Here is a 19,055-nt window from a genome sequence, read left to right as displayed (position 1 = left end):
CATCTCTTGTTTGGCACTGAGTTAGATTAGCAACGACCGCAAGCATCACGAACAGACCAGGTAAGCTCACAAGCTGTACGGCCTCATTATTCGAGCTTCGCTCGCTCGGTGTGCTGCCGAATGCTCTTCTGGAATGATGACTCCCTGTGATGTGCATCAGAATAAGCTGTATCACGTCGGGCGGGATATACTTACAGGCCTTAAGCATTACTGTAGTATTGGGGGATTGGAGCGTCCTCCTTACAAGAAGGGAGGCATCCCCATCTTGCCTTGCAAATGTGATGAGCGTCTGGATCCTTTCGATATCTGCAAACCACAGGCAAGCCCAAACGGCCGAATCAACCTTGGTTTCTGGTCCAAGGATGGCTCCCAACTTATTAATGAGCTCGGTTCGCTGCGGGTGGTGAAACTCGTCTGAATACATGGCAATAATGTAGAAAGAGAGAGAATGCAAGAGTCGTATCGGGATGTTTGAGATATAGATGGGCTGGAGTAACGATGATCAGAAACCCAGATGATCTCCTGGTGTTCAGTCGCAATTGGAGATTCTGTCAACGTCGACTGGACCGTCGCTTCATTGCAGCTTCCTTTCCAGTCTCTTCATTTATATCAGCAACTACGATCATATTCCGTTAAACGTCGCCGATGGTGGTGGTCGCTTTTAGAAATACGTTGAGAAAGAATGAGATGGAATGCTGGAGTATGCGTCAGGTCTATTTCAATTTTTCTATTTTGAGTGTCAAGGAATTGATGAGAGCTACTGTTTCCCACCATAGTATAGATCAGACGAAGTTGAAATACAGGCTAAATGGCTATGTCTTAGGAATAATACTCAGGGGGACTTGAACATACGAGTGGTCACAATATCCTCATAATACCATTCTATTCACGAGGTCCTGAAATTTCACATCAATATCGATGACTCTAAATATATACAGCAATGCCGAACACATAAAAATCTTGTGGTTCTATCTACGCCACATTTCCTCACAAGGTCAAGCCTGTATCTTAGCGAAAGCCTAGCGTTGGCAAAATGTCTGCAGAAGGGGCTAGAGACTTCGTATAGACAATTTCGCATGCAACATTCCCCACAAAGCAAATAACCGGTCCTTGGCAATGCCTCGTATTCAATGTCCTCCCGTGGATACGACAAAAACCAGATTTAAGGTGACATGGGGTGTGACGCCACAAATGATGGTGGGATAGATAAAAGTCCGGGGTGCGCAAAGAGATGAGGCAGGATGACCCCCACGAAGACATCAACAGCTATCAATACAATGTTCAAAAGTCTCTCTAAGGCCGCCATTCTCAGCGTTGCCTTACAGCTGGCATCTCCGGTCACCGCAGATCCTAGGGCCTGTGATGGAGCGACCAACCAACTTGATCCTTCATACTTCACCTTGAAGGAGTCAAACAACGCCTACCTGGCCGATCTGTCGCAGATCTTCGAGGCCGCAGGATCTAAGGTCACCGTCTCCGAAGTTCTCGATTCCGCCAACCGCGAGCTCGCGACCGGTCCTGTCCCTGGGAACCCTGACGAACTTTGGATATGGAACGATGGCGACTACGAAACTACCAAATGGATTCCCCAGGGCATGAGCAGTTCTGGGGATGCATTGGCCGTAGGAACGTACGAGGGCCGCGATGTCTGGCTGGTGAGCTGGTACCAAGCTGAAGGCGACAGTAATGTTCGGGTCAGTTTTATCGACCGCACCAACCATAAATACCGCCATGTCATGTTGGTTGAGCCGAGCGCGAAGGACAACTTCAAATCTGTTCCTATCCATGCCGGGGGCATTGCCTGGTATGGCAATGCGCTATATGTCGTGGACACCAGCCATGGCCTGCGTGTGTTTGACTTGGACAATCTGTGGGAGGTTTCCATAGCAGACGGAGTTGGCAAAAATGATGCTGGAGGATATTCGGCTAATAGCTATCGATATGTGCTACCTCAAATCCGGTGAGTCGCTGTCTTGTCCTTAGGGTGGATCATGGCCTAACCAATCGAGCACAGGACATACAGCTGGTCAGACTTACAGCCAACATCCAGTTTCCGACATTCTTGGGTCGCTCTTGATCGTAAGGACTCACCGGACACACTCCTGGTGGGAGAATATCAGACAACAGATGTGGATCTTCCTATTCGTCTGGTCAAGTATCCCTTGGACTATACCACCCGTCGGCTACGAAATACTAACGGCGTGGTCACGGCGACGTGGGCATATTGCGTGGATATCCTGAGAATGCAGGGTGGATTTTCTCGTAACGATACCTTCTACCTTGGAAGAAGCAATGGGGAGAACAACGGTGGCGATTTGTTCACTTGGAGTCCTGGAGAAACCGCACAACAGTCCTCCTCCTGGTTCCCACCAGGAAACGAGGACCTGAGTTATAACGAGGCGAAAAAGGAGTGGTATACTGTCACTGAGCACGCAGGACAGAGATATATTGTGACATATAAGGCTGAGGTCAACTAACGTCTCAGTCTTTGGTCGGAGGTGGAGCAGAAGACAGACCCGTGGCAGCGATGCCGAGGTGAACATCGACGCGGCATACTGGAACTGTAGAGGTGCAGGTGGGAGTTCATTCGGTGTCTTCTATGTACGTCTTCTGTGGAGTGAAATTCGAGATCATATATGGTACATGGTATATAATACAAGACAGTCTGGACTCATAGTACCCATGCCTCCATAACGAGAATCTTCCGAGAGATCCCGACCGATGGTCTAGGCCCATTCGCCAACGCGCTGGAATGGCTTGACCATCCTTGTAGCTTCCATGATGACAAGCATACGAGACAAGTCCACGGCCTTGATCTGACCTTGAACAACACTCAGGATGTCTGCATCAGGAACATCAGAAGTGAGGACCTGGCATCTCACACCCAACTCTGATATAACGCCGGCATATCCTTGGGCGAAAGGTGTTCCCATCATGGAGCTAGCACTATACGGCTTATGTAGCACGCAAGTGAACGTTTCTGGGAGGGTACACTCTCCGAAATAAAATGCACGAAAAAGCAACATGCAAGCCCAGAATTGACTGGATCCGCTAGAAACACCTCTGAGTAGGCTACGTTTCCACGTGGATTGCGAGATAAACTTGTCAACGTTCTCCCGTGAGAAGGGTAAGAACGAACCGTCGTTATTCGCGTCTAGTTGCCGACCACGTTCTTGTTCGAAGCGCAGAGCAGCTTCGATCTGATAATGGGCCATTAGATCGGTGTATCTGCGCAGCGGACTTGTCGACTTCGTATATACGTCAAGGCCTAGAGGAACATGCGGTAGGGGACTTGATGAGGATACACCTTTTGGAGATGCCAGTTGCAGCCACTTTTGTCCACCATATTCCGACATGTTTTTGTTCGTGAGCTTGGGGTACTCGGGATGATAGAATGTCCCATCGTAGACAGTTGGTATGTTGCGCTCAGCGCACCATTTCCCGGAAACCCAACAAGCCAGGTTCATGAGAGTGGAGATGAGATTCTGCTTTGTATAGTCTGGAACTTCATGCGGATCAACCCTGCGGGGGCGCAGCTGTATAATAGGGTCTCCAAGAAAATAACGCCCCTCTGTGACCTCCATGTTGTAGGGCTTCAGAGGTGCATTTCCACCGCTTACAGACACTGGGATGTCCATCGTGGAAGGCCATTCCATCGCGCCATTTTTGCGCCGGTGATCGCGAAATGCAAGCATGAGTTTTCTCAAAATGTGGAATGTCCCTTCATCCTCTGACGATAACGTGGTTTGTACGCCTTCGCGACCATGCCCCTGAGGAAATACCCCTCCCACTGTCAAAGTGTCCAATTCATTGTTCGTGGGGTTTTCAAAAAGACTGCGTACTTTGTCATGCGTCGTGTAAATAACATTTCGAACGATGCCATTGGAAACGTCCGTATCCAATACCTCTCCTTGGAGGTTCATCTTGGCACTAAATGTCAGAGTCGGACGACCCGAGGCCAAACTGAAATTGCCTTGTGTTAAGGAATTGGGCAGCATTGGATATGTGCGCTCAGGAATGTATAGAGTTTCAATACGCGACGCGGCGTATTTCATGATATCGTCTCCAGCCTCGACGAAAGCAGAGGGGTTGGCGATATGCACACGAATCCAAAAGGTGTCGTCGCACCCCGGTATACGCTCCAGGGAGACACCATCATCAATCTCTTGGGCATCAACATTATCAACGCAATACACAGGAAGGTTCCCCCAGTCAACGCGTGCATCCTGCATTTTGTCGGTGAGACCCTCGGCATTCAGCCTGTCGCACGCCTCTTGGACATTTGCCCAGGCCGCGTCAGACTGGTTGGAAACGCCATGGCCCGGGAGTGCGAGAGCTTGATTGAGCACTCGTAGATTCTCCCAAGGCGATATGACTCCCAGCTCCTGTAAGAATAACGAGGCCGAGCCCGCGCTCAGATCCAACGCATTGTACATCCCTGTGGCCCGCATGATATGCGAGCCGGCAGCTCGCAAAGCGCCAGAAGTCATTCTTCTTGGGGGAATACACCACAATTGGAGGTATTCTATTATCATACGATCGGTCTGGTTGAACTTTTCCGTCAACACTTCACGGTAGACCATAGGCTTTTCTTCCTGTCCCGGCTCGAAGCGTTGCGCCGTGGGCCCAACGGAAGCCATGGTGGTCGGAGACCGCACATTTCTGCTGCGTCGTATAAGACGCTGCGCTTTCTGAATGAATTGCTGCAAAGGATGGTCCCTGAAATTAGGAACATCGTTTCCAGTTACCGCTCGAACAAGATATTCTTGGTGTTCATGTACCCATGCGGTGACTTTATCGAGGACTGCTGCAACCCGTCGGGGCTGAACAAGGTAGTGATCGGTGAACGGGGAGCCCCGGTCGCTTTCGATAAGAAAAGGATTCTGGCAGGCAGTTTTGTGGACGGTGTATAAGATCGCGTCGTCCAGCTGGTCTTTCTCGATCTCTAAGGCGCTGCAAGCCAATTCCTCGAGGGTGAAATCCAATTTTTCATCTTCGTCGGCCACAATCTCATGCATTCTATCCAAACGATACGCATTCGCTTGGTACAACTCTTTGACCCGCTCGTCGAAGTCGCCAATCATCTTCAGTAGATCCGCTCCAACTGGCCTTGGGACACCACCTTCGACGGCAGACTGCATTTCAGAGCTCAGCTCTGCAATTTGATTGGGAAAATGCGGGTACAAAGGAGTGACATTCTCTGGCGGAGCGAAGGCTTTGATGACATAGTCTATGTCTCTATTGAACGCAATGCGCCACTTGCCCCGCTTTGTATAGAACTGCTGTTGTTTGCATATCGATCTGACATAGATGGCGAGGTTCAGAACTCCATCAGACCTAGCAACGACAGTCAGTATCTTGAAGTTTGTCATCGCAGTCGGACGGCACCTACGACGATAGCGCCACCAAATCTCCAGGCTCAAGAAAGTCATGGATACCCTCGCCCTCATCGGCAGTATTGGCAAAATCAGAGACGTCCTCATCCGCCGCACGTAGTGTGTCACTTCCAGCATCATGGGCTTCTCTATTATCATTCAACATATTACCGACCCATGGAGCCGTTGCGTCCAGCTCGTTCAACGTCCCGGGACCGCGCACGGGATCCAACCGACTCGGATGGCTCTGCTGCCATTTCCGTAGGTATTGCCGAATGTCTTTATTTTCCTCAAATTCGGTTTTGAGACGGATATCCTCGATGGATGTTGTTGACTGTCTGAGGAGATCCTGTCCGGGGGCCGAGGCCTGTGCGAATGGTCAGCATATGGGCCAGAATTTCCAGAGAGGGCAAAGCTTACATCCGTCCCGTTATGAAGATGCCTCCTGGTGGTACTTTGAAGATTAGATAACAATGTACTGCCACCAAGAAAGGCACGATGGCGATGAATAGTAGTGGACACAAAAGCGGAGAGACCGTTGGAGTGTGACACGCTCACACCAGCCACCTTCCGCAACGCTCGACTCCTCAGCCACGCTATTGACATACTGGCACACTATCCATGCTCCAGGCAGGCAGTGTCTGTGAGCGGAAGGTATGGAACACGATGTCGCGCGAAGTCCATCGATGGAGAAAAATGATGATTATACCGGCAGATACACTCACCGCCTTGGCGGTGAGGCCACAGTCCAAATGAGGCATTTCCCAAACAGGTACTGCAGCCAGTTCACTTCTACTGCGTACTGGTTGAGATACATTTGACGAACAAATATAGGTTTGAACCTTGAGTGTCCTCGCCATACACACGTGGTAACACGACTTACTCACGATAGACTGGGTATAATTTCGAGCCAAGAAGAGTACAAACCCCTGGATTAGATCATAGCGGGATTCCAATCACCAAGAATCCTGCAGTCCAGAGCAACTCCAGGAATAGTCTCAAATATGGGAATGAGATCTGAAAAGATCATTTCCCACAGTGGGATACAATCGTCAATAGCGATCCGGCCATATGATTCATCTCATCTCATCTCAGTGCCGAGATGCCGCTTATCGCCCGAGATACCGCCATTGCCTGAGATATTTCGGGGCATCCAACTGCCTTTCGAGACAGTAAGGGCCTCATCCTAATCGTCTTAATTGGCTATCTTCAAGGGCTTGGATTGTGAATAGCTCCTCCAGGAATCGGCGGATTTGGAAAATACTGGGGTCCCCGCATTCTCCCAAATGCTGATCTTTCGGATTTCCCAGGTTTCTCCCATCAGCAGCAGGATTGTGGGCGTCGTACGGTCCTTATCCTCGGCTGAGGAAGCTTTAGCCGTGAGAGAGGAAACGACTCTTACCATGTGAATCTATCATGAGCTATTCAGGCCACCCCTCGCTTACAGGGGAGCCTCGTCGACTTGATGAGGAAAGTTTATCCACCAATAGTCCAGTTTCGACGATCAAGGTACTGGAAAACAGAATATGCATGCGAGGGACAACCCCGTCCGGAGGGCGTTCTCCTTCTGTTTGTCATAATCAAGGCAGGGCGACAGCCCAAGGTTCCATATGTCGATCTTGGCAATCATTCCCCTGATGATTCGGTGACAGCCGATCTTAACGGCCCTTGTTCGTTTCCCCCGCATTTTCGACTCGGTTCATTGAACACAATGCCCTTAAGCGAGCTTGAGCGAGCTTGCCTCCTGTCATCCGACGTGTGGGCCGCTCTCTCCTATACAGGCAATGATGCGCATAGGGTTCCTCCATCAGTTCAACGCTCCGTGTCGATCGCTTGGATCGGCCACTGGAATACGCAGTACGCATGCATCTTCTCACATATCAGAAGCTCGGGATAGAGGAGCTCCCGATAACATCATCCATCTATCTATGCTCCCGCGTACGTTTCAGATTTTACATCTCGCCGACACTGCTATCTATGGGGTTACCCCTATTCGACTTGGGTTCTTGGAATGAATTCGGCCAAGCCTCCTATCCGCAAGTTTCTATATTTGAATATGGGCCTGTAGTGGCCCTTGACGGTTGATCCTGTGGTGGGTGTCTTTGATCCACTGGGTGAATGCGGATAATCCGTGTACGCCGTACGGCGCTGGACTTTCCGCGGATATTCCATGCGAAACACATCCTAATTGGCAGGCATATCAGTCTCTCCGTGCTTGTCCTGGGGTACCCTGCAGTCACCTCAGTGAGTTTTCCCACAATCTTGTGATTCCGAGGCTACACACTCCCCTGCAGAACCACATCTGCCGCTTCATCATGACGGCATTCAAACACACGTCTCGGGTGGGATGGCCCAGCTTGGCAGTCGTTCGTCGATCGTACCGTTCCGATATCGTTCCAACCAGGGCGACCGGACTGACTCCTCTATGTTGGTGGCCCATTGGGCTACTAGTCTAGGGGTAGTCTCCGATTATGATGATGCGAATCGTGGGCGAAGGAGCCTGCCGACTACCCCTTTCCAGAAGCTCGATCAATTCCAAATGGAATTGCATATATACCCACCCCTGTCCTCTCTCTTCTAAGACTGGGTTGTCCTGGTCAAGCAGACGTAGTTAACTAGCGTACCCTGTCTGCCTATCACTCTTTCTATCCCTTGTCCCCCGGTCTCCAGCTACCATGATCTCCGGTTCTATGAGGCGGGCTGCCGTGGCTCTGTCCCTGGGAGCCCTTGCTCCTCTGGCAGCGGCAGACCTTTGTGAGAAGTTCGAAGCCCAGGGAATCTCGGTTGAATCACCGATCAGCATCAGCTACATCCAGGAACAAAACAACTACTGGTCTACGGCATGTGGGGACCTGAAGCCGACATGCATTGTTGCTCCTTCCAGTGCCATGGAGATGTCCCAGGTCGTCAAGGAGTTGCATGACGTCGACACGTTCTTCGCTGTGAAGTCCGGTGGTCACATGCCGAACAATGGCTTCGCTAGCATCCAGGATGGCATTCTCGTCTCGACGAAGAACCTGGACCAAGTCGTGTACAACTCTGACGACGAAACCGCTATCATCGGACCCGGTCTGGACTGGGAGGATGCCCAATTGAGCCTGGATAAGAACGCCCCGGGGCGTGCACTAGTGGGAGGCCGTTTGGGAGGCGTCGGGATCGGAGGATACATGCTCGGAGGTATGATGCATGAAGGACACTTGAGTTGAATGTGTAGGCTAACATGATTAGGTGGACTGAGCTTCCTGAGCTCGCAGTATGGCTGGGCGGCCAACAACGTCGTCAACTTCGAGGTGGTCCTCGCCAATGGCACTGTTGTCAATGCAAATGAGAAGGACAATAGCGGTAAGACCTACACAGATATCTGGGTTGGAATATATGCTGATACAGGACAGACCTCTTCGCCGCCCTGAAGGGAAGTGGAAACAACTTGGGTATTGTGACTTCCTATACTGTCAAGACCCACCCCGTGGGCAAGGTAAGTTCGGTCGCTTTCACGCGTTTGGACAACGTCTAACGGATGCAGGTCTGGGGAGGCAACTACATCTTCACCCCCGACCAGACTCCCGACGTCCTCGAGGCCGTCCGCGACTTCACCGAGAACTACCCTGACGACAAGGCCGCCATCATCGTGACGGCCGAGCACGCCGCTGTCATCAACACCTGGATCATGTTCCTGTTTTACGACGGACCGGAGCCTCCCCAGGGAGTGTTTGATAGATTCAAGGCTCTCAACCCTACCGACACCACCAAGACCTGGGATACCTACTACGACCTGGTTTGTGCACGCCGACGCCCGATTCCAAGCCGTCGCTAACACGCAGCTGCAGCTCAAAAACAACGACTTCTTCATTCTCAAGTAAGCTCCACCCATGTCCAGCCTCGCAACCACCACTAACCGCGCCCAGGGGTCAACGCTACACCATCGCAACCGAGACCACGCCCCTCCCGAATGCCACCGTCGGCAAGGAAGTCATGCAGACCTACTACGACCATTGGTTCAATGTCACCAAGACGGTGCTCGACGTGCCGGGCGTGATTGGGTCTCTGGCCCTGCAGCCGATGCCTCGCACCATCACCAGCAAGGCGAAGGCCCTGGGCGGCGTAAGTCCACCCACCCGTACCCGATCCCTGATGGGAATCCCAACCCCACTAACGCCCAGGACAGGATCTGATCAACTTCCCCGCCGACCAGCCGTACATCGTCATCGAGCTGGACTTCTCGTACTCGTTCTCCGCCAGCGACGACAAGGTCGACGCCGCCAACAAGAACCTGTTCAATGGGTTCGACAAGATCATCTCCGACTTCGTCGACCAGGGGATGATCGCGGACGCGTACCGTCCATTGTTCATGAACGACGCCAACTACGCGCAGGACTACTGGGGCCGCATCGACCCGGCCTCCAGGAAGATGGCGCGCCAGGTGCGCGAGAAGTACGACCCGGAGATGTTCTTCCAGAAGCGGACCAGTGGCGGATTCCGTCTGGGCTGAACGGCCTAGACAGTATGAGTGTAATGAGTGATCGATCAGTACTCTAATTCCTGTAATATTAGCTAGATTGAGTCATGTACATCAATAGACTCGTCTCGTCTTCGTATATGAGGGTTCCAATTATAGCAGGGCTCGATGCCGTCCCGGTGATTCGATGCCCCCGCGGCTGGCAGTTCGCCGCCAGACAAAGCCCATCCCGTCTGTCTCTAAATAAAACCTCCGATCAGCAGAGCAGCATCCTTGGCTGTGTCAGGTTGGATTAAGCTTGTGTGGCTGTTGGCTGAGGATGGCCGGCGGGATACGCAGCAAGCGCCGGGGTGGAGCATGCCCACGCAGGGCGGCAGTCCAGCAGCTCACGAGCATACAGACAAATCAGGACATCACGAAGCTATAGCTATCCATACCGATGTTTATACAGGTCAGTGCACGACGCCGTTGCAGTCTAGACCTGTCTCTCGGTGGGTGGATGGGATGTCCCTGGCGCTTACGGAGGTTGCTTTGACGCAGACAATCGAGCTCTATTTTGGGACGGGCCTAGACCTGGGGATTGGGATCCTTCTTTGTCGACGAGGATGAAGGACAGTATATAAAGGTCGATTGTCACGTCCATGTCCATTCCATATTCATTGTTCGTCCTCATACATACATACATACATCATCCAACCGCATCTCCTCCACACCCAACCAACAGCCACCAGCAACCCAAAATGCCCAAGCATGGAGCCCTAGGCGCAACCTTCCAGCTCGCCCGCCTCACCCAGGCCTGCTGCCTCATCACCATCATCGGCCTAACTGCCAACTTCATCGCCGAGATCGTCAAGAACAACGCTAAACCGCCCGGCGTCTTCATCGCCACCATCACCGTGGTACGCACCCCGCTGCACAACCCCATTGCCGTTCTCCCGCCTCCTAACGCAACCGCAGACTTGCATCGCAGTCATCTACTGCATCATCACCGCGATCCTCTTCCAGGACGACATCCTGCCGTGTCTGCCTGCCGCCGCGGCTGACGCGCTCGTGCTCGTCGCCGTCATCGTCGTGGCCGTCATCATCGGCAAGCCGCTGTCGTACCTACAGTGCGACCAGATCCGCGACTCCGCCGCCGGCGACTCGGCGTACACGTTCGCCACGCATCTGGATAGCTATCTCGCGCATCTGGGCGGCGAGATCGAGTATGGGAGTCTGATTGCCGCGACGAAGGGGGTCTGTCTGGAGGCGAAGTCGATCTGGGGGTTGAGTATTGCTCTTTGGTATGCCTCCTTCGTCTTCTGCTGCTGCTGTTGCGATCTTTCTTTCTCTCGTAAATGGGCTGATGGGGCTGACGTCGATGTCATAGTATCATGTTCTTCTTCACAGTGGTTTGCTGTGTCTGTCTCTGGAGACAGAAGAAGGCTGCAGCCCCAGGAGATGGCAAGGTGGATGCATGATGCATTGGTGATGGGATTGCATGGATGGGTGGATGGATGGATAAACGGATGGCACTGTGACTGTTCTCTTGCGTATGTTGGCTTCTGCATTGTTTCGTCCGGCCGCTTAATCTCGTCGTCGCGGCCCGTCTATATATGATACATGTACCGTACTCGAGTCTGCATAACTTCTTCATCCAGTTCGTCTATACGCCGTACGGACATCTAATGTGTCGTAGATCGTGCGCTCACCCCGAGCTCACAGGCGGGATAATCGCCACCTCGTCGCCGGGCTGGATCACCATCGCGTCGGCGCCCTCGCCGTCCACCTCGACATACTCGTCGCCGAGACTGACGCCGCAGCTGGTCAGCACTTTGGCGCGGATGCCCGGGTAGCGGGCGTCGAGCAGGTCGAAGAGCCGGGACAGCGGCAGCGGGGCGGGGAGCTGTTCGGTCTGTTTGCCGGTGAAGGCGGAGGCGGTGGAGAAGTAGTGAATGTGGAATGACTGGGACATTGTGTGTGTTGTAGTATAGCGGTTGTTTTGTCATGAGAGGGTTGAGAACGCAAGAGTTACCACGGACGTTAAGAAAGTGTTGAAATGCGGGGTTTTCTCCGGTTCCGATCTAGGTCTAGCCTCCTCTCTACATACAAGCACGAAGCAAGCACGATCATCAACACATCAAGCCCTAACAGTGCCACATCTATGTACAGCTTCATCATAAAATGAACATAACTACTGCTTCTCCTCCACCAATGCCTTGAACGCCCCCACCAGATCGCGCCGCAGGTCCTCCCAGTTCTCCAGCCCGACGCTGATCCGCAGCAGCCGCTGGTCGACCGTGGCATCCGACATGGTGCGCCATTCGATCAGGGTCTCGACGCCGCCCAGGCTCGTCGCATGCTGGAAGAAAGCCAGCTTGCTGGGGAGCTTCCGCGCAAAGTCCTTCTCCTTCATGGAGATGGAGAAGACGGGGCCGAAGCCGCGGGGCATCTGGCGGGCCAGCCACGGCGCGTCGTCGGCGGTCTGCAGACTGGCGTGGAAGACCTGCGCCAGGGCGGCCTGGGTAACGGCCTCGTCGGAGCCGGGGGCGGGGGCCTGCGCGCGCAGGGCGTCCCGCAGCCAGGCGACGAGAGCGGTGGCGTTCTCGCTCTGGCGCTGGACGCGCAGCTCGAGCGTGCGCAGGCTCCGCACGCCCAGCCAGCCCTCCATGTTGCCCATCACGCTGCCCAGGAACACGCGGTCGGAGGCCAGCTGGCGGGCCCAGTCCTTGCGTTGGGTGGCCAGCACGCCGCAGAGGACGTCGCTGTGGCCGCCGAAGTATTTCGACCCGGAGTGCATCACCAGGTCGGCGCCCCACTGGAACGGGTCCTGCAGCGGCGGGGGCGCGAACGTGCTGTCGACGATCAGGAACGCGCCGCGCGAGTGCGCCTTCTGCGCGTAGGCCTCGATGTTGAACGCAATGCCTTCGGGGTTCACGGGGGTTTCGAGGAGGATGACATCACCCGCCGACAGCTCCTCCGCGGCGCAGTTCAGGTCGATCTTCTGCAGCCCCGTCATGCGGCCGACCATCGCGATCACGCCATGACAGCCATGATAGCCGTTGCCGATCGCAATGCGACGCGGGTTCAGGAGGACGAGCGCCGCGTGTAACGCCGACAGGCCGGAGGAGTAACTGAAGGCTTCTCCGTTCAGGAGAGAGGAGAGGATCGCCTCGAACCGGGTGAAGTTCGGCGCCGTCAGCCGGGAGTACACATGCTGCGTCTTGTCCTGGTCATACTAGAGGCTAGGCGTCAGAAGCGGCACCCTGGTGTCCGAGAGTTGGAATGTGCATACGCCGCTGAGATCCGCAATGGGAACCAGTTCGTCCGGGTTGTCCGAGTACCGGAAAGTAGTCGCAACATGAAGCGGAGGGGCCACGTCCGAGACCACATTCAAGGCGTCATCCGCATGGAGAGTGCGCGTCGAGACGCCCACGTCTTGCCCGAGGGGAGCCATAGTGTACCGGGGGGAAGAGGGAACTGGGAAAGAATCATCCGCATGGGAGAGCCGAGAGGAGACGGACAAGTGGGGGGTATGAGGGGTAGCACGTGACACGGGACAGCATAAGGTACGTCATTCATGCAGGGATGGAACGAGTCATTTCGATGGTATTATATAGTAGGGAGAAATGGAAGATATGTATGTACATCGACGCTGGCAGATGGGGAATCGGAATAATGCACAGATGCAATCCAGTTGCTGGGTTATCGCCGCAGAGACCCCATCCTGGAGGGCTCGCGAAGCGATCCAGGCGCAGCGGCCTGGAACTTGGCCCGGTCTAGCAGAGGTCAGTCATATAGCACTCGACGATGAGGCGGACAGCATACCTTCTTCGGAATCAAACGTAATGAAGATATCATCATGCTCAATCGCGTATTCCGGCATATCCAAACAGACAAAGTTAGAGGAAGGGTCGTCGCCGGTCTTGGGCAAGGCGAACTTGGCGTCCACGATGCGAACGCCGTACTTTCCAGACCGGCCAAAGCTCTCCAGGGTGTCTGTCCCCTTGAGCACAAAGTTCATGCACTTCCCGTGGTTGAAGTCGTTCAAGAACGCAATCAGCTGGACCACCTTCTCCTGTTGCACCACCTGAATCCGAGCCATGTTCGCCTCCCATTTTTTGGTAATCGGAACCACCATGCGACGCCGAGAGATGGAGAATGAAGAAGCGACACTACGGGGGTTAGCCTGGATTGACCGTCCGCGGGGCGTTGATCTTACCTGTCAAATAGCACCCGGAATCCGGTCACGGCGGCTTGGAACTTATGAAGATCTACCCACAGTAAGTATGGAATCGAGAGACATGGACAATGAATTCTCACCTTTGACTGTCGCAAAATCAAATCGTCGCACCATGGGTTTGGCCATGGCGAGTTGCAGAAAATCGGTCAACGTCTCTGGCATCTCGGGGGTAACGAGGTTCTCCGCCACGGACACGGTCAGGTCCTGCTGCGCCGGACGGTAGAGGCTCAGTCCCGTCCGGTTGTTGATATCCAGGCCGAGTTTCAGTTCACCAGGGCCCAGGTTGATGCGGTCCGTGGCGGATCCCCATTCAGTCGCGACAAAGGCCCGAAGGTTTTCCGACAAAACGGTCGGGCCGTATCCATGCTCAACGTATCCACCGTGAGCTTGGTCGATCACGGTCACGGTCCCTGCGGGGAATTGCACATGTGTCTTGGGGGGGAGACCGCTGGCCCGGTCTCCCGGTTGCTCGATGGAATAAGCGCGAATGGGGATGTCCGAAGTCTTCACCTCGCCCTCCCTGGGCAGCATTCCCAGAAGGAGGGAATGCATTGTGGTGCGTTCCTGAACGCTTTGGAATGTCATCAGCATCGTCCGAACCCGACCATCCTCCTTGGCTTTGATCAACAAAGCCGGAGCCCCGTCTTCCCCGCGTAGGAGGCCGAAAACAATGGGCGTGCCGTAACCTACGACATGTTTGACATTGCTCAGGGTCTTCACCTTCGGGCTCGTGAGAACGGTGATCCGGAATCCTCGATGGGCATTTCGGGTCCCGGTGCCCTCCGTTACGGTCACCGAACGTTCGAAAAGCCGGACACGGCACCGTTCAATGGGCTCCACAGGGAAGGCCTTGGGCGCACCGGGGTCCATGTATTGGAAGACCTTCAGAGTATTCTCGAAGATCACCGTCTCCCCGGCCTCGGGTTGAAGACTAGCTTCCGTTTTCAGGGTATATTGCACGATATTCCACAGGTTCTTGAAATCGTCCTCCTGGAACATAACATCCAGCTCGAACCCACGGGGGAGTTTGACCCGCATCGAGTGCGATCGGACCTGCCAATCCACATCATCCCACGTAGGTCCTCTCTTCCGATCCGACTGGATCATCACATTGACCAAGTCGCTCTGGCTGGCAATGGCAGCGAAAACGTACCAGTCGGCGCGGTCTCGGATGATGGACAATGCGCACGGGATCGAAAATTGCTGTTGCGAGTCGTCTTCCCGCGAACTCACGCACACGTCCACGAACATACTGCCGTAACTGAAATACCGACTCGTGTCGCCCAGCGGCATCATGTGGATCAGGTTGGGGGTCTTCTCGGGTTTGTCGACCAGCATGGACCTCGTGGCGGCGCCGGAGAGGACGGCGGAGACATCCGGGGCAAAGAAGGGGTATCTCAACCACACACTTGTGTCGATGCGGGTGGCTTCGCCCTCCGTGGCGATGACATCGAGGATATTGTTCCGTTTGATCGACATGGCGAGGGAACGTACATGGTTCATGATGGTCTGGTGCAGACTCAGAAGCTCCGCTGTCTGCGTATCACCCGTCGTGCTTACCACCGCTAACAAGGAGTCGATGCTCATCCTCCCGTACCGAGTCAGCTCGTCATGCTGGGGGACTATATACTCGTTGATCCACAGGGCTTTGGCCAGATCGATCACCGCTTGCTTTGGAGAGCTCCGCGAAGATGCCCTCCCCGAAGCGGACGAACGGGACCGCGCATACAGCTCCAATCTCTTCTTCCCCCGCATGAACCACCAGACCGCCGCTCTCATCCACTCGACCAGGGACGTTTCCATCAGGGGCTTGGCGTTTTCCGCGGAGAGCTGGATCACGCTGTGATATTGGGCCGCATAGGCCTTCAGGTCGGCAAACGCGGAGTCGCCGACCTGGTTGGCGGCCGCCCGTAGAGACATCTTCGGAGGTTGAGGACTGCTGCGGGGGGGTTCTCGATTGTCCCGACTCGTCGGGCGACTGGAAGGTTCCAACGCGGGGTCCGCTGGAGTGTACGCCCCCTTCGACGGTGACAGCTGTCGCACGTGTCCACCCGCAGCCACCCCGGTGGGGAGAGTCGGCAGAGTCGGCAGAGTTGGTAGAGTCGGCTCGGCAGGATAAGACTTGGGGGGGCTGGGAGGACTCCGCAGAACGTTGATCGGGGGGGAGGGGTCAGGTTCCGAGATGGAAGGCGTCTCGTACATCGAATCGGGGCTGTCCGGCGGCACATCGGTAGGGGACCGTCGCACATCGGGTTCCTCGTTGGCGGGGGAGGGCGGATCCTGATAGCGGTGTTGCAAGGCACGACCCTCCTCGGCCTGCATTTTGGCCCGCACGCGCTGAGCGAAGGAGTTCGATTCTGGCGAGGCTCGGAACGACAACCGATGGTGGTCGGTGCCGCCAGCGTTCAACGTCATGAGGAAGTCCGAATCCTGGGCATTCTGTATTAACGGCTTGGGCCTCAAATTCTCGCGGGTATTCCTCCGCTGATGGGTCTTCTCGTAGGAACCTCGACCGTCGTACTCGTCCAGGGAGGTATCGAGTCGGAGATGCGGCGGGTTCGAAGCGTCGGACACCTGACCGGCACTCTGGCTGCGCAGACGCTGGCGACATCGCGAGATCTCGATGGTCGGAAGCTCCGACTCATCGCCGCCCTCGCCAATGAGCTCGGGACGGTGATCGGTGAATTTGACGGTCAAGCCCTTCCGGGCGCGAGACGTCTTCTGCGGCGGACGGGGCAGGGACACGGGCTGGTAGTGGTCTAGGGTCGGGGAAGGGTTGGAGTCGGGCGAAGCGGCGTTGTTGATGACGTCCTGCGGGGAAGGCCAGCGGTGCGAGACATCCAAACGAGGAGGGGGAGCGGCGGAGGACGACACTCCATAGGAGACGGACTTGGACCGCACGGGGGCCAGGAAGGCCTCAATCTGCTGGTCGGTCGAACCTCGGTTGTGTTTATCCCTCGAGAACAGTTTCTCTCTCCAGTGCGGCTTTTTGGGCTGCTTCCGGTCGGGTTGTTCTTCCAGAAAGGCAAACGGGTCCTCGGCAGACATGTCGGTCGGAGGCGGGGAATGATTAGAGGTTGGTCGTTCGGAGGGATGGTAGAGAAGGACTATGGCGCATGACCCGTGGAAGCGCCGTCCGTCGTAGTGGCTGGTCTCTTCCCCCGCGGAAGGACGAGGGCGATTGACAGGGGGGGAAGGTAGAGTAGTAGAGAAGCGATGGGTGGTTAAGATGGTTGGGAGGGAGATGGAGAGGAAGATGGACTCGGTGGGGATGGGGGAGCGAAGGAGGAAACGGGATGTGGCGATGGAGAGGGAGTGGAAGAGAAGAGGGAGGGAAGAAGGAGAGAGAACGAGCGAGAGAGAGAGAGAGGAATGCGGGCGATCCCTAAGAGGCGAAGTGGTGTGGAAGATCAACCCCCTCTGATAGTTACAGCGTCCCGGTTAGGTAGTTATCTAGCGGGGGAAATCTCAAGATTCAGTCCAATTGACAGGCCGTTTGGGCGCGATTGCCTCATCCAGTGGAGCAGGGAGCGATCTCCAGCGACTTCAGGGGTTTAAATAGTCAGTGAGTAGCACGAGACGAAGCGAAGGTATGAGCATGTATTGTTCTCATCGACGCCGGAATACCTACGTACGTAGTAGGTAAGTATCCATCCATATCCAACGAGTCCGTTCATTCGTGACTTGAAATCCCGTAGAATTCCTGATAGATCTTCTCGGCACTCAGGTACCTGTTGAGGCATTCAGCGGTCCAATTCCATCTAGTCCGGCCTTTACTCTAGTATACCTACGATAGCATTGGCCTAAGAGGAGCACGAGTCCATCCCAACCGCTTGAAACGTACAAAGACCCTGGAGCCCATTAGTCCATCTTTCTTCTTCATCCAAATGGATCCAAATCGTTTCACTGTAATTCCCCCGGCGCTAATCCCAAATCATCGCCAGTGGGGCTCGACGGCGGGTCTGACTGGCTGGTGGTAGCACTTGAAACGACGCTAACCCCATTGTGGGTGGGCCGCTGACGACCCCTTAGTTTCATTATTATGCGGTAAGGGGTCTCTCCTTATTTCTAGGTATTCTTTGTCCCTACCTACGGTGCTTTCGACCCAAGTTCTTCCTAGGTACCTACCAAGTAGGTAGACAGCAATGACAGCAACCTCGCCACACAGGCACTGCCTGTCTGCGTAGGTAGCGTACCTACAGAAACCCAGTACAGGTTTAGATATGAAATACGTAGTTCATGGATCCTCCTGAATCCTCTACTCCCACTATATCGATATGTAACAAATATTCCTCCTGCCTACGAGGTAGTAAATATATCCTCATTCTGCTTGATTGGTCCCCGCCCATCTATACCTGAAACGCCCAATCGTTAATCTATGAGAACCAAAGCTTGGTTGGTGCTAGCTTCCCCATTCTGATCCCTCGCTGGCACGAACCTCGGGATGCCCCTTTCACCTGGATCCGTCCTTCGCGAACCTCCCATCTGGAGATGGGTCCCAGTGTCACCAGCCGGGATCCATCCTTGTCGTCCAGAATAAAGGGGCTCCTACGTCACCGATCATCTCCCTCTCCGTTTCCATATTACCACTGGTCCATCTGCGACTACCCGGCAAGGCAACTGGTCAAGTGCTTAATCAGATAGCCACACCCATCCAACTTACTCAGTCGATTACTCTCAGTCAAGAGGCCGAGGTAGATCGTGGCTCTCGGCTTTCCTTTTCCATCCGTCCCCGGTTGGCTGACCGAACGCCACGACGTTGGTCGTGCAACAGGACAAAGAACTTCCTGTTGTTGCTTCCTACCTACCTGGTTTGGCCCCTCCGACTATATAGGGACCACCCGCTGTCATCGAATGGGAATTTGAGGGCTTTATCTGTCTCTGCAATAGCAGGACAGGAGTTAGTTGTCCTTGTGCTATCATGCAGCCCTCAATGACTGTTGTGGATAGACTTTTGGTTGATGTTGAAGTCAAAGCAGACTCGGTTAAGGCTTAGAAGAGT

General features: G+C 54.5%; 5 protein-coding genes across 5 annotated transcripts; 3 read left to right on the top strand and 2 right to left on the bottom strand.

Annotated features, from left to right (window-relative positions):
• The first annotated feature begins 1,251 nt into the window (after window positions 1-1,251).
• BDV59DRAFT_167915 (uncharacterized protein) lies at window positions 1,252-2,637 on the top strand. Its single transcript, XM_073687991.1, has 2 exons — window positions 1,252-1,960; window positions 2,015-2,637. The coding sequence occupies exons 1-2, from the start codon at window positions 1,278-1,280 to the stop codon at window positions 2,475-2,477; spliced, it is 1,146 nt and encodes a 381-aa protein (XP_073552273.1). The 5' UTR covers window positions 1,252-1,277; the 3' UTR covers window positions 2,478-2,637.
• On the bottom strand, window positions 2,635-6,023 carry BDV59DRAFT_45809 (exoribonuclease II). Its single transcript, XM_073696430.1, has 3 exons — window positions 5,796-6,023; window positions 5,393-5,742; window positions 2,635-5,337 (listed from the first exon to the last, which is right to left on the bottom strand). Exons 1-3 carry the CDS (start codon window positions 5,979-5,981, stop codon window positions 2,727-2,729), a joined length of 3,147 nt encoding a protein of 1,048 aa, XP_073552272.1. The 5' UTR covers window positions 5,982-6,023; the 3' UTR covers window positions 2,635-2,726.
• A 1,910-nt stretch (window positions 6,024-7,933) lies between these two features.
• BDV59DRAFT_45786 (FAD-binding oxidoreductase) lies at window positions 7,934-9,928 on the top strand. The gene is made up of 7 exons (XM_073696429.1): window positions 7,934-8,552; window positions 8,604-8,717; window positions 8,768-8,850; window positions 8,899-9,150; window positions 9,203-9,231; window positions 9,281-9,476; window positions 9,541-9,928. Exons 1-7 carry the CDS (start codon window positions 8,051-8,053, stop codon window positions 9,862-9,864), a joined length of 1,500 nt encoding a protein of 499 aa, XP_073552271.1. The 5' UTR covers window positions 7,934-8,050; the 3' UTR covers window positions 9,865-9,928.
• A 536-nt stretch (window positions 9,929-10,464) lies between these two features.
• Window positions 10,465-10,883, top strand: BDV59DRAFT_167909 (uncharacterized protein). The gene has a single exon (XM_073687990.1). It carries the CDS (start codon window positions 10,473-10,475, stop codon window positions 10,872-10,874), a length of 402 nt encoding a protein of 133 aa, XP_073552270.1. The 5' UTR covers window positions 10,465-10,472; the 3' UTR covers window positions 10,875-10,883.
• Window positions 10,884-11,518: 635 nt separating this feature from the next.
• On the bottom strand, window positions 11,519-17,101 carry BDV59DRAFT_190492 (uncharacterized protein; the record flags this gene model as incomplete). The annotated part of the gene is made up of 6 exons (XM_073691755.1): window positions 11,519-11,776; window positions 12,044-13,048; window positions 13,106-13,248; window positions 13,639-13,985; window positions 14,033-14,084; window positions 14,134-17,101. The coding sequence occupies 6 exons, from the start codon at window positions 17,099-17,101 to the stop codon at window positions 11,519-11,521; spliced, it is 4,773 nt and encodes a 1,590-aa protein (XP_073552269.1).
• Window positions 17,102-19,055: the final 1,954 nt, after the last annotated feature.

This window comes from Aspergillus ambiguus (assembly GCF_047715705.1).
Source record: "Aspergillus ambiguus strain CBS 117.58 unplaced genomic scaffold BDV59scaffold_2, whole genome shotgun sequence".
NCBI classification, from domain to species: Eukaryota; Fungi; Ascomycota; class Eurotiomycetes; order Eurotiales; family Aspergillaceae; genus Aspergillus; species Aspergillus ambiguus.
The sequence above is the reverse complement of the archived record's forward strand: the minus strand, read 5'-3'. Positions and strand labels throughout refer to the sequence as shown.

Bases quoted from the DNA above. Each gene is read 5' to 3' on its own strand.
- BDV59DRAFT_167915 (XM_073687991.1), top strand. From the start codon at position 1,278: ATGTTCAAAAGTCTCTCTAAGGCCGCCATTCTCAGCGTTGCCTTACAG. The intron at 1,961-2,014 runs GTGAGTCGCTGT...AATCGAGCACAG, and splicing joins TATGTGCTACCTCAAATCCG to GACATACAGCTGGTCAGACT.
- BDV59DRAFT_45786 (XM_073696429.1), top strand. From the start codon at position 8,051: ATGATCTCCGGTTCTATGAGGCGGGCTGCCGTGGCTCTGTCCCTGGGA. The intron at 8,718-8,767 runs GTAAGACCTACA...GATACAGGACAG, and splicing joins AAATGAGAAGGACAATAGCG to ACCTCTTCGCCGCCCTGAAG. The intron at 9,232-9,280 runs GTAAGCTCCACC...AACCGCGCCCAG, and splicing joins AACGACTTCTTCATTCTCAA to GGGTCAACGCTACACCATCG.
- BDV59DRAFT_45809 (XM_073696430.1), bottom strand. From the start codon at position 5,981: ATGTCAATAGCGTGGCTGAGGAGTCGAGCGTTGCGGAAGGTGGCTGGT. The intron at 5,743-5,795 runs GTAAGCTTTGCC...CCATTCGCACAG, and splicing joins ATCTTCATAACGGGACGGAT to GCCTCGGCCCCCGGACAGGA. The intron at 5,338-5,392 runs GTAGGTGCCGTC...TGTCGTTGCTAG, and splicing joins GATTTGGTGGCGCTATCGTC to GTCTGATGGAGTTCTGAACC.
- BDV59DRAFT_167909 (XM_073687990.1), top strand. From the start codon at position 10,473: ATGTCCATTCCATATTCATTGTTCGTCCTCATACATACATACATACAT.